Source organism: Macaca mulatta, chromosome 12 (genome assembly GCF_049350105.2).
Source record: "Macaca mulatta isolate MMU2019108-1 chromosome 12, T2T-MMU8v2.0, whole genome shotgun sequence".
Lineage (NCBI taxonomy): Eukaryota > Metazoa > Chordata > Mammalia > Primates > Cercopithecidae > Macaca > Macaca mulatta.
Window position 1 is genome coordinate 111,042,655 of NC_133417.1, and position 14,286 is coordinate 111,056,940.

At 44.5% G+C, this 14,286-nt stretch overlaps 1 protein-coding gene across 3 annotated transcripts in view; it reads left to right on the forward strand.

Moving 5' to 3' along the window:
• NRP2 (neuropilin 2) overlaps positions 1-13,370 on the forward strand; it is a 116,305-nt gene extending 102,935 nt beyond the window's left edge. For all 3 annotated transcript variants that reach the window (XM_015110774.3, XM_002799025.4, XM_028831020.2), the window contains exons 16-17: positions 7,842-7,892; positions 10,042-13,370. In XM_015110774.3, coding sequence (XP_014966260.1) covers positions 7,842-7,892; positions 10,042-10,343 — 353 coding nt within the window. In that variant the 3' untranslated portion in view covers positions 10,344-13,370. The remainder of the gene's footprint in view (positions 1-7,841; positions 7,893-10,041) is intronic.
• The last annotated feature ends 916 nt before the right edge of the window (positions 13,371-14,286 follow it).

Consider the following 14,286-nt stretch of genomic DNA (forward strand, 5'->3'; position numbering starts at 1 on the left):
AGAATAGGAATGAGGATTTCAGGGGCTGGTGTGGGCTTCCCCATGGCTTCTCTAGGGCAGTCCCACAGCTGTCATTGAGAGTGAGATGGTAGTTATTAGGACCTAGATGGGGCCTACATGGATGTGTCAAAGGAGCCCCAGAGATACCTCATTTGCCTTGGCCAACTGTGGTCCAAGACTGTGAGCCCCATATTAGTGTTTACAGGGGCCCTGGGCCCACAAGCCCATCACTGCTTTCTGGCTCTGCCCCTCCTGATGTGGCCATGGTCTCCACCTCTTTCTCTGTGGAGGAGCTGGTCACCACTCATCTGCCTTTCTGCCAGGTGCAGTTTGTCTCCAACCTCCAAACTCCCCTTTCTGCACCTTCCCCCTCTCTTGGTGACCCCTTTTCTTCTCTGGCATCCTTACACTTTCTCTACCCCTTCGTCCATCAACGCCTTCTTCAGAAAAGCATGGGTCAGATTCCTTGACACAGATGCCGCATGGCTACTTCCTCCAATAATTGCATTTTTACAGGGGACCACACCTGAAGCCAGAGGAGTTAGTCTCTTAGTAATTACGGTCCTTGGCCACCAGGAAGCTACTGGGGGAAATCATCTCTTGAATGGGCAGAGAGAGGTACATTTTTGGTAGCTGTAAAATGATATCACAGAGTCATTGATTCTCATTCATTCTTGTGTTCAGAAGAGGAGTCCATCTTTTAAGTATAGTGAATTCTCTTAGTGACATACAGGTGTACAGTTTCTTTTCAAGGACCTACAAAATAAGAGGGGCTATCCTTAAGAAGACATTCTTCACATTGGAAGTGGATACAGTTTTGATTCTTCAACTCTGTTTTCTCACTTGTCCAAGGTTGTACCAAACCACTCCATCTGAGTGACAGTGATGTTTCTAACATGCACACCTCAAATATTGGAACTAGACGAGGGGAAAAATTTCAAAGCCCACTGGAAAAAACTCCCTAAGATATAAAGATATATGACTTTTTCCCCTAGCATATCAGGAAAAATTAAGACTACAGAAGAGGGGAAAAAACAACAGGTTTTCCCTTAAATGCTGTTTTTGCCACCCTCATGCCCTAAGAGAAGGTGCCAACAAAAGAAATGAAAAGAGCCAATTGCTTGTTCACATATCTATTTACAACAATGGAGAATAGCTGATTTTTTAAAGACTTGGGGTAAAAAAGAGGTTCCAGAATTTTCTTTCATCAGCTTTGCTATGGTTTTCCAGTCCATACAATTGTGAAGCCTGTCTTTATAGCCAAACATGTCTCAGGCTGCATTTTTCTTCTTTTCATGCCATTGTTGGGGCTCATTGGAGACATTCTGGCCTGAGCTACTCATCCGCCTCCACACTTGAAAGTATTACTAGGTCATTTCACAGTCTTCTTGTTTGCAGTCAGTATTTCCAATTCTTTTTAGTGTTTCCTTCTAGTTATTCAACTAAAAATAATAGAAACGAATGACTAAATTCAAGATCAAACTCTTCCAGTAATCTCATACCAAGCCCCCTCCTTTTTTTTCCACACTTGAACCATTTGAAAAATTCCAAAAAATATTTTTTCCATGACCTTGCCTAGATATGGCTGTAGCCCAAGAGATAAAAACACATGATAAAGGCTCTTCTGATGGTGCTTCTAAACTCAAGCCAAACCCAGCAAGGAAGGAATGGCTCTCAAGTAGCCCGACTTCTTAACGGAGGAGATTTGGCAAAGTTTAGATCAACACCTGAACATTTGGCTCCTTATTGCAACTTGGATGAACAAACTGAATTGGGAAATTAAGTGTAGTGGGGAAGGGGGACCTTCAGCCAATGCTAAATATTAAACTGAATTAAACTGAATTTTGAAGTGCCAAGAAGAATCTCCTTAGTCCTTTGTTATTTATCTTTTAGTGAGGTCTCAGTGTTGTATTTCCTGGTGGGATTAAAAGAGAATGGCTTAGAGAAATTTCTAGAGGCTACTCCCATCTGAAAAATCCAGCGATTTAACTGACCCACGGGGTTCAGAAACTTGGAATCAAGTTCAACAAAGGCACTAAGTGGCCAAGAGCTTATCCCAAATAAATCACAGCCCCCAAACAAGGTGTTGAAAATCTATGGCTTACTCTCAGTTCTGCTGCTGATTTATTCAATGACTTATTGCACTTCTCTACCCTCCCTCCTCAATTTCATCTCTAAAGTCAAAGTGATGACACTTGGGACCTGTGAACATGAATGATTTCAGTGGTTTCCTGTGTGTAAGCGGCTCTTCAATCCTTGCCTTCAAGGCTGGTAGAAGTGTGGCGGGTTAAGTGGATGTACTAAGACTGGCTTTCCATGAGGTTTTCTCAGCCCAGCCTCAGTTAACATGGAGGCTTAAAACTATGGGCACAATTTACCCACTTTGTCAGTTCCTCAGTCACCAATTAGTAGGACTGAGTCCTGAGCCAAACAGGCAAGCATTGAACACATGGAAACTCATGGGTTCTCTTGACCTGTCCTTTTTGTGGTCTTCTCTTTCTGTGCACACCTTAAAACAAATGGTTTCAGGGAGTGGCCACTCCCAGGAGAGGACAGAGTTAGGGTGAAGAATGGGGCAGTGAACATCGTGAGGCAATGCAGCCCTTTTGTTCAGAAGTTGCCTTGTCTCCCTCAACCATCACCCTCTTCAAAGAGCCCTCATCAGAAAGGCCCTCATACCTTTCTCATTTCCTTCCTGTAAAGACAAGGGAATTCTAGAGCAGAGGAGAGCATCAGTGTTTACTTTACAGAGGAGCAAATGGAGACCCAGGGAGGTCAATGACTGGTCAAGGCTCTGACACCTGAGGCAGAACGAGATGGGAGGTAGGCATTCCACCCCCAGCCTAGGGCCCTCCACATCCCACACCACTTCCTTCAGTGCAGGGTGATGCTGCCACTCATCAGGCTTCCGAGTGTCTCTGCTGCACACTCCGGATGACAACCCTGTCATCAGCTTCAAGCAGGCCTCTTAATCCACTGCTCAGGGTTGGCATGGAAGGGACTCTTCAAAGAAACGAGCACGTCAGTGACCTGAAATGATCTGTGTACCAGTGTCCCAAGGGCTGTCTTAAATTATTTATCCAAAAGTAACCAGTGGTTTGGGGCAGACTTCTCGCTTTCCTGGCCATATTGTGAAGCTCCTTTACAATGCAGGAAGTAAACAGTGTCAAGGCCAATATGCTCACAGTAGAAACAGCGAAGGCTGCGAATTTTCTGTAAGAAACTGCAGAAAAGCAAACTAATGAAGGAATGCTAATCCCAAATAATCTTAACTTAGAAGAAGGAAGAAAATGAGAGAGACAGGAAAGATAAAAAATGTGTGTGTGTGTGTGTGTGTGTGTGTGTGTGTGTGTGTGTGTGTGTGTCACAGAAAGAGAGAGTGAGAGAGAGAATGGAAAGGGCCATGAGAGAGGGCCTTCTTATTTGAGGACTAAATCATACTCAGTAGGAATTTCCAGGCAGCAGGTTGGAGTGTCTTGGGGTGTGTCTCCTGAGTAGCATGTGTGGTCTTACACTACCAGGCAGTGTTCCAGGGAGAAGCTTATTTCATTAGAAGAGGTTGGGTTTGTGACTCGGTATGGCTGTTCACCTTTTGTGCCATAGTGTTGCAATTTATTGACAAACACACTAGAGAATATTTGACTCTTCTATGGTGGAGGGTGTTTCTGGAATAGTCCTGTGGGTGTTTTCATAACTAGTCACCCTGGTCTCTCATTCCAAAAAATCAGGACAACAGATGAGTGAGACCTTGAATCATGCTTCACCATGTACCTACTCTGTCTCTTGATGATGCGAGAAGGGACACTGACCAAAACAAGGTGATTTTTTGGCCTGAGACTGATCTCCATATGAAAATGACCAGAGTTTTGTGAAGTTGGGTTGTATTTGTTTTTAAGCAGTAGACACTGTGCCCACTTGATTACTCAAGCTCTGTAAAACCCCTTCCAGTCATTCATTTGGAGTTGACCTCTTTCTCTCACTATGCTGTCTGCAACAGCTAGGGAAGGGGATAGGTGTTAGGGATTGGGAGGGCAGAGATCTGACTCTCACATAGATATATGCAAGGTGGGAGATTTGTGGCAAAGCAAGGTGATCTCTTTGAATTCCTTGATGAGCCTGATATGAATGAATGCAAGCCCAAAGACAAGAGATTGGGTACCATGTTTGAAAGCATTTCTATCAATCAGACAGATAAAGGAGAAAGAAATCTCCCAATGCCCAACTTGCAGCAGCCTCAATTCCAAAGTATCCTGCTCCCCACTCCCACATTTTCCTTCCTGGTAGTGGCCCAGGTTCATTTGTCCAATCCCTGCCCTGCACTCCAGCAGCACTTTGGAGTCCTCTCCGCAATGCCTCGCTTTCTTTCATGCTAATTTGGCATGGGTGAGTCTTCACTTCCCAAACACACTGAAGGGCTTTGATGGTAGACACCTGGTCCCTTACATCTTTATTTTCCAAAGTCCTCAATTTGTCTCCCAGCCATGCAGTAAGCCCTCTTACTAAGTTGGTGTTAGGTTGGTTAGTTGGTTAATGAAAACTGCCCTTTGAAGAACAATGTAATTTAGTTTCCTGCTCTGGGTGATGCCTATCATGGAAAGCATGAAACCCCAAATTTCAGATCCCCACATCTTCAAGTTCATGAGAAGCCCCTCAAAGCCCTACTCCATCAGAGTAGTGAGCCAGTGAAACAGGCAACCAAAGTGTGTATCCAGCCAACTTGGATCTGAGATAAGGCAGATTCTTTTATTTTATTAGAAGGGGGCAGTAGGGATATGGTGGTAGTTACAGTGCCCCAGCCACACCCAAAGAACTTGAATGCAGACTGGGGATCTACCCTGACCCTAATACAATATTTGAGAGTCAGTATTTGTAGTCAGGCTGACCTGAAACTGAATCCACACAGGGGGCTAGAAGGAAACAGGGTCATGGGAGCACAAAGGTTGAAAGCAGAACTTATGTGGGTGGTAAGTTCCCTTCCTGACCTGCGTTCTTCTAGAGGTGCGGCCCATTCCACTCTCCCGAGCCCATCTCACGCTCACAAACACACGCATCCACTAAAACAGAGTCCTGGAAGTTCCTCTCCAAGTTTTCCCCATTGAAAACAAAATTCTGAGTCCCTGGTTCCTTTCTCCCACTCTCTCCTGATGTCTGCCCTGACTTCGGCAGCTAGGTCCGCCATCCTGCGGCTGCCATTTCCCCTTTTCAGGGAGCTGCTGCCTCTACCCTCTGCCTTGGGCCCCTAGTTCATCATTCTCCCTTCTGCCTCCCAGAGGCCAGTAGCTTTACCCCTTGGTTTTCCTGGTAGCCACTTACCTGCCGCACCTTGCCTTTTCTTTGCTAGAACTACAGGGACCTGGTGGGAGAACCACATTCCTTCCTGCCAGCCTCCTAAGGAAACAGGCTGCAGTTTACCTACCAGGCTAAACAGAAAAGGAAAGTGGCCGGCAAAGGGCAAAGACGCTTTTGAGAGAGAGAAAGCTCTTAATCAAACACAGATATCAAGAATATTAGCAAGGGGACTAGAGAAAATTGCTATCAAAGTACATGGTTTTTTGTACAAATGTTCCCTTTATTTGTGTTTTCCCCAGTGTGCCGTTCTTTCTTTAAGGCTTGGTGAACAGATGCGTTTTTGAAAATGTTGATTAACTTATCCTTTTTTTGACCCCCTTCCCACTCACTCAAACTCAGGGGAGCAGTGATTATACAAAAAGCCAAGTCAAGCCACTAAAGTGTTCTTCTTCACCTTAAGTAGCCTTTGATTCTCCAGGTGCAGAAATCTCAGCTGCATCTGGGCAATTGATTTCATTGAGTCTTAGAAATGGGCCAATTCTTAGGAAATCATCTCATCCAGTCCTCAACCTCCAGAGACAAGAGGCTGTGATCTCCTGGGATAAAATGTTCTCAAAATCATTAGCATCCTTTTACCCTTTTTCCTTCAAGATCAATGCCACATTCACCCCTTTCCAGCCAGTGATCTATGGTATCCTAAGACTTCTTTGAGGGTGTGAGATGGAGCAAGAGGGCACTCCAGCCTCCAAGAATTCATCACATCCTTGGCAAAAACAAGATCCCTAAAAGCAAGCATAGGATTTGGCCCAGGAGTCACTGGCAGGAGCCCCATGGTTCTCATCCTAGGCTGATTCACCTATTCTTATCCAGTGTTCTGCCTCTTTTACTGGTGAAGATGTTAAGACATATGAGTGGCCCATCAAACCAATTAATTGATGGAAATGTGACGGTTTTCTTCCATGTTGGTTTTTTTTTTTTTTTTTTTTTTTCATACGGAAAAAAACCCTCTGGGTTGACTTTCACAAGCTCGATTTGATCCCTGTGACAAACACCACCTGCCTCCTGTTGATTCATGTTCACATTTCCCTTCCAAGGAAACAACCTGCTCTGTCGGGGCCTGGAGAAGAATGCAGGGAGTGGGCATTTAGGTGGGGAGGCTGGCGTGGCCTGCAGGTGCCAGTTTCTGTGCTTTAAACATGCCAGGAATGGGCTGGAGTTATGGAGGATTGGTGCCACATGGCATCAATCTTTCCAAGTGGGGGCTTGGCAAGTTGTTTTGTGCATCCCTTACTAGTGACCGAGGGGGATGAGAATGTGCTTTAGCACTCTGGCCAGAAATGAGGACTTCTAAGATGATTAAAACCATGGCCTCCAGGAAAAGACTGAATTTCAAGTGTGACAGTGATGGATCAATGCTCAGTTCAGATCATGGTCAAGTAGATCTTCCCTGAGATATAGTGCTGATGAGGGAAGCTTTCAGGATGGTCTAAAGTTCTTTTTCTTCCTCTTGTCTGATACTTCAGCCATTTGAGATTTTGATTTTCTTTTAAGCCTTGATTTTTGGATTTCAATTTAGAGTTCAAGATTGTTATCTGACTTGGTGGAACAAAACTCTGAAAGGGCCATACACATTCACTGGGGCTGTCTTGAGCTGGCAGCTTGGAAAGGCATAATTAGCTTGTGAGATAGGAAGAAATGGTAAGATGCTGCTGTTCCCATGCATTTGATGTTCTCTATTAATGTTTTACCATTTCAGACAGAAAATTTTCATTGGTTCTGTTTTCTATAAGTTGGACAGCACAGTGAATAGAGAGACCTGTATTATCACCCTCCCAAATTATCATGAAAAAGAAAGAGATAGACAGTGATAATACTGGAGAAAATTCATAGTAAATTAACTTAGCCCGGCTAGTCAGATTGGATGCCATCTTTGATGTATTCTAAACCATGGAGAAAGCCAAGAGGAAAAATAGACTTGGGAAGAAGGATGAGAGATATTAGCACAGATATGTGAAGGTCAACAGGCATTACGACATGCCTCCCGTTTCTGCTCTTAAATTAAAACATATAATGATGAAACAAGACTTCCTTAAACTACCATATGTTTACATGAAATCCAGAGGATAAAGACTCTGATGATTTTGTGCCCTCTGAGCTGTGTGCCTATGAAGAGGTGCAGCATGCTATACTAAATGGACATCCCAGTAAAGGCAGCTGCTGTTGGGCATAAGATGCCATTGAAGGTGCCTTAAATGAAACCAGTGTTCCTAATGAATGCCAGTCATTGAAAAGGCACAGTGGCAGGGGTTGCTTGGCACTGAAGACCCAGAGTTTCTTCTTATTTCTGTGTTACTGGTTGTGGTTGGTGGAAGATACAGGTCATATGAAGGAGAACAATCCAGTAATGTCCATACTGAATGATCTAGAAGTGGAGGTGATTCTCTAGCTGCCTGCCAGAATGGGGAGTCATTCTCATAAAGATTGCCTCCCTGCCTTTTAGCCATGGTGATAGAACTTGTTATTAACTTGTTTTTATTTTCTTTATATTATAGTGGACATCCCAGAAATACATGAGAGAGAAGGATATGAAGACGAAATTGATGGTGAGTATTGTTATGATTTAGCAGGTAATCGTGAAATTCAAGTTTGGTTATAAAGACGTCAACAAAAATAATGCCCAGGGTATGGGAGGGCCAAATTTAGAACTATCAGTCAGAAATATATAAAAGAATCTGGAGAAAAATGAGGGAACCATCAATGGGTCTGCCAGGGTCAACTTTAGAGGTTTAGAAAGTATATTGAGTTCCCTCTGCTTAATCTGAAACAGATCCCCTCTTTCCAGAAACTTGTTACCTGGATGGACTTCAAATCTGAATAAACCCTTTACAAGTGAAAGATCAGCTCCTCTATATGTATCATTGCCTGAATCTTTTGACCTTCTCCCAAAAATGGCCTGAGTAAATGAGCATAATGTGAATATTCTCCCAGACCTCCTGTGGTTTCTGGTTCCCTGGCTTGGGGGGAACCTTCCTCACACTATTCAAGATTCCAATTCGGAGCTTGTTGCAAGATTTAGGTTTCTTTTTCACACTGACCATCTCATATCTTTATATTTATTCCAAGCTCTATTTTTTCACTGCAAATACACATACTTCAAGAGGCTAGAGGGCTGCTGAGCAAATATGTAGATGTAATTTCTTCCCTCAACTCGTAATAGCACAGGTCTCTCTCTGGGCTTCTCTGCATGCCAGAGTTGATCTCCAACAGACTCAACAGCAAGATTCCACTTAAAGAATAACTGTAGACTAAGATTTATGCATTTAAGAAGAACAGTTTATAGAGCAGCTGCTTTTAACCTGCCCTTAATCAGAAACTTCATGCGTAGTTATAGAAACTGGAGCGACTCACCCAAACAGCACATTGTTAACTGACTGCAGACTCTCCCTGCAAACCCAGTCCAGCACTCCTTTTATGGGCAAAAGTGCATGACCAACCTACATGGAGAGACTGCAGTGGATCAGGCAGAGGCACACTGGGATGGAGTAGAAAGGGCAATGGGTAAGGAGACAGAAAGCCTGATTTCCATTCCTACTTTAACTGCTTGCTAAGTCCCGCGACCTGGGGTGAGTTACCTAGTCACTTAATTTCTTTAAACCTCAGTTTCCTCACCTATTAAAATATATATAATATCCTACCTCCTTCATGGGATTATTAGGAGATTTCAAAAAATGATGCCCAGATATGGGCATGCCTTATCCACACTATAGAAACGTAATTAGATTAGTCTGCTAGGGCTTCCAGAACAGAGTACCACCGACTGGGTGGCTTACAACAGACATATATTTTCTCACAGTTCTGGAGGCTAGAAATTTAAGATCGAGGTGTGGGCAGGGTTGGTTCTTTCTGAGGGCTGTGAGAAAGAATCTATTCTAGCTCTTTCTCCTTGACTTGGAGACGGCCATTTTCCTGTTCATACGAAATTATCTCATGTGTGTCTCAGAATTTCCCCTTTTTCTAAGGATACTACTCTTATGGGATAAAGGCCCACCCTCATGACCTTATTTTAACTTGATAACCTCTGTAAAGGCCTTATCTCCAAATAAGGTGGTGAGGGTTAGGACTTTGACATGAATTTAAGTGGCTGGGAAGGGGATACAGTTCAACCCGTAACAATAAGGCATGATGCCTTATTATTAAAGGAGGTCTGGTGGCTGGGGAAAATCTGCTGCTTGTATGGCCAGGAATGCCAAATTAGGAAACTCATCATGTGCAAATAGTCCCAGACTGTCCTTTCATTAGCTTGAGGTTGGAAAGGAGGGATGTAGAGGTCTCCTTGAACACAAAGCCATCCCAGGTGCTGCAGAGCCACCCCAAAGGTGCTGTTAAAATCAGAGCTTACCTAGTGTAAGTCAAATTATTTAAATATTGGGTACTTTGTACTTACTATGTGCCAGACACCAAGCACTTTACAAATATTAGTTCATGTAATCCTCCTAACAACCCAGTTGAGGCAGATTTTACTGTTATCCCCATTTGAAAGAGGAGAAAACTGAAGCAAAGAGAGGTTCAATAGCTTGCCCAAAGTTACACAGCTAGGATGTGGCGAGGCTGGACTTTGAACCCAGGCAGACTAATTCCAGAGCTGCTGCTGCTACTGCTGTGCTCTGAAGAGCCTCTGGGCTGGGGAGGCTCAGTCACTTCACCCTGACATAGGCAGTGCCTGCAATCTCTCGTGTATTTTATGTATTGCAGATGAATATGAGGTGGACTGGAGCAATTCTTCTGCAACTTCAGGGTCTGGCGCCCCCTCGACTGACAAAGAAAAGAGCTGGCTGTACACGCTGGATCCCATCCTCATCACCATCATTGCCATGAGCTCGCTGGGTGTCCTCCTGGGGGCCACCTGTGCAGGCCTCCTGCTCTACTGCACCTGTTCCTACTCGGGCCTGAGCTCCCGCAGCTGCACCACGCTGGAGAACTACAACTTCGAGCTCTATGACGGCCTTAAACACAAGGTCAAGATGAACCACCAGAAGTGCTGCTCCGAGGCATGACATATTGCACCTGAATCCTATCTGACGTTTCATTCCAGCAAGAGGGGCTGGGGAAGATTACGTTTTTTTTTTTCCTTTGGAAACTGAATGCCATAATCTCGATCAAACCGATCCAGAATACCGAAGGTATGGACAGGACAGAAAAGCAAGTCACAGGAGGAAGGGAGATGCAGCCGCACAGGGGATAATTACCCCCCTAGGACCGCGGTGGCTAAGTCATTGCAGGAACAGGGCCGTGTTCTCTGCTGGGACAAAACAGGAGCTCATCTCTTTGGGGTCACAGTTCTATTTTGTTTGTGAGTTTGTATTATTATTATTATTATTATATTTTATTTCTTTGGTCTGTGAGCAACTCAAAGAGGCAGAAGAGGAGAACGACTTTTCCAGTATAGAAGCGGAGCGGTGATGATTATTCTCCGCTTTCTCTTTCTAATCAACACTTGAAAAGCAAAGTGTCGTTTCAGCCTTTCCATCTTTACAAACAAAACTCAAAAAAAGCCGTCCAGCTTATCCCATCCTCTGATTGTCTTATGACTTAAGGGACTTACTGTGGTGTAGGTTCTGCCAGCCAACCCTACAAGCTGCCGTTTCCAGTCCTAGCATTTAAGTAGGATGTTGTTGCCTTTAACTTTTTTTATCCAGGGGAAAATTGCCATTTTAGGGTCAGCATGAACAGCTCTTTCTTGTATGCGATTTAAAACAAACCAGAAAGGAAACTTCACACGTCAAAATCCATAGAAGCGCCCGGATGAGCCTTAAAGTGCTTTGTGAGTGAATAGGAGCCATTCGCTAATTCTAGACCCACAGTGTCTGGTGGTGGGGCTTCCCTTGTGGGGCTTCTGGTGGTGGTTTTGCCTTTTCTTTTCCCTCCTCCATGTTCTTCTAAAACATATACATATATACACACACATGCACACATTTTTCAGGTCTCTAAGCCCCTCGAAGCAGCGTTGTGTGATATTCTCAGAGACAGGGGAAAATAGAGGGAAAAATAGACTGTTGGTATGTTTTTCCCATCAATGAGATACTGTAACTGGTCACCACTGGATGGGAAGGAGAACAGTGGAGAGGGAAAGAGAAGCCCAACCTCTGTGATCCTATGAGGGCCAAGGCTGAGCAGTGTAGACAGAGACCCTTTGAAATGCATTTGTCTCTCGAATAGGCTAGTAAACACTGACTTCTCCTTTGGGTTACAACCACCATTTCAACCTTTCGGGAGAGTCAGAGCTAGGATGTACAAGAACTGATTCTAACCAGAAGTCTGCAAGTACTGTGGACAAGAATGCTAACCACACTGCTTCAACCTTGAGAGACCTAGGTTCTCACACACATGCACACACACATGCACGCATGCATGCACACCAATTTATGTGTTTTTTTATTAAGTGCCTTGAAAAAATGAAGAAAAATGTATTTTCCCTCTATGTAAAAATTAGTGAATATCTTACGAATTAAGGCATTCCTCTTTCCCTAATCCCGATGGCTCCATTCCCAAGTACCCCAACTCACCACTGATCCTACTAAAGGAATGAGCCCTGCTACCCAAGTGGTAGTCATAGCCCTAGATGACTCTCAACTACTCTTCAAAGGGAGGCATCAGGAATAGAATGAAACTGTGTGAAGGATAAGATTGTTCGCATCAAGGTCCAAATCTTGATTTCATATTAACGCCTAAGGATTGCCTGTGTGCTGGAAATATAATTGAAACTCAATCAGTATGCCCAGCCTATTGCATATCAATGTCAGACCATTTTTGCTGCTATGGTCACCCACAATTTCATTTGTCTTATACCCAGGTGAAAGGGGAAGGGTGAATGGGACTGGCTGGTTCCTTTAAATGTTAACTTATGGAAATGCTAGTTCAAATGGTAATGTCACAGTGTTTTGTATGCAGAGAGCAAAGTTCAACCAACAGCTATTTATTCATGTGTGTGTGTCTTTGCGCCTTTGAGTTCTCTGTATCTACTGTGTATGTGAATGGTCATGTGGGACTCAGTGGTGGTGTTGTGACTTTGACCTAGGGCCGAGTGTCACAACTGATCTTGGCATTCGGCACTCATTGGCACAGTGGTAGTTAGAGGTGAAAAGTAGAGCTGTCAAGCCCAAGGGCTTAGCTTTAGGGCTCCCCAAGTTGGACCCACAGCAGAAGCAAGATTTTAACGAGCCCCTTCCCTCTTCACCCTCCCATGATGCTCAGTGTTCAGAAAGCTGGTAAATCCTAGGGATTTCCAGAAGTAGCCCGCAGAAGAAGATAAGTTTGAAAGCCTACTCCAGCGGTCCTGATGCTCTTATGCCCAGTGAGCCATTTTACAGTTCTCCAAAGTCTAGCCCTGTCTCAGACCTGCACTTCACCTCTAAGTTATGTACAACTCAACTTGCATCCCTCTAAAAGTCCTATATCCATATTCACCTTTGGGTGATTGGAGGCCCTGAGTGGGTCTTGAATGCTAAACAGAAGCAGGGTACACAGGGCTATATGTAGATACCTCACCAAAGCTGGAGGCTGGTCTGTTGTAAGACAGAAAGAAAGACAGCTGGGCCCAATTTTGACTTGGCCAGGGGACACCTTGGTGTGTTTGTTATCTTTATCTGTGGGTAGGCTAGCTGACCCATCTCCTTGAGTCATTCCCTTTGGGAAACCCCACTCCCATTATTGATCTCCTTTTTGCCTTGTACTAAATGACATATTACCTCCACGCTCTCCTGGACTAGGCGGTCAACAGGGCCACAGGGTTGCTTTCTGTCTTTGGTGGGGCAGGGGAGTTGACAGGGATGAGGGTCCAAGGAATAAGCATGAATGACAAGAAACAAGGGAAAGAGTTAACCTGTCACATAGTAGGTTAACTTTTCCAGGGTTTGCAGTTAAAGGTATTCGACCATTCGCTGGCTGAGCCAGATCATGGGAACTTGAGAGCTTTTACTGTGATTCTTCAATGTAAAAAAACAAACAACAATGTCAAACTGTGTTTATATGATTTGTATAAAGCCTTTTTAAGATTACTATTTAAATAAACATTATACCAGAGATATTTTTCTGTATCATTTTTTTTGTTGTTGTTGTTTGTTTTGTTTTGTTTTGTTTTTCCTGCCTTGTCTTCATTGGAGACAAACAGATCCGGGATAAGGGTGACCAAATTGTCCCACTTTGCCTGAGACTTTTTCTGGTTTTTGGCACTGAATGTCCTGTTGAAACAGGATAGTTCCCTTGACCCCTTCACAGGACTCATGACAGGTGGCTTGCTTACTCAGCCTGCAGCTCTCAACCCCTTGTGGGAGGGGGAGAACACAAGAGGGTAGGTCCAAAGACCAGGATGAGCCCTTTTGGGCAACCAGCAGGAGCAGAACTCTATGTGGGCCCGTGGCAGAGTCTAGGGGTTGCCCACGACCCCTGGAACCCCAAAGGGCATATGTTACAGTGTGCTCTTTTAGCTTTGCCGTCCATGGATGCCTTAAGTGTTAAAACAGCTCAGTGTAGGGTCACGGTGACAGCCTCTTGCACCTGCAGTCGGGTTGCTGTCTAGCATCCAAGAGGAATGAGGTTTCACAAACAAATTTGAGGGTGGTGAATGTGGAAGATTTTACTGAGTGGTGGAAGTGGCTCTCAATGGGATGGGGAGCTGGAAATGGGGATAGAGTGGGAAGGTGGTCTTCTCCTGTAGTTTGGCCATCCCTGGCTGAACTCTTCTTCGAGGTCCCACTATCAAACTGTCCCTCTGAAGTCAAGCTGCTTCTCTCCAACATCTGGCTGCTGCTTCTCTCCTTCTCTGCCACTCTGCTGCTCTGCTGGTGGGGCCTGGGGTTTTTATTGGTACAGGATGGAGGACAGGGCAGGCCAGGGTGGTTTTGGAAAAGGCAACATTTAGGCAGGAAAACAAGAATGTATGTTCTCACTTTGGGCCGCAGGTACCAAAGAAGAGGGTGGTACCCTTTGTCTGAGTCAGCT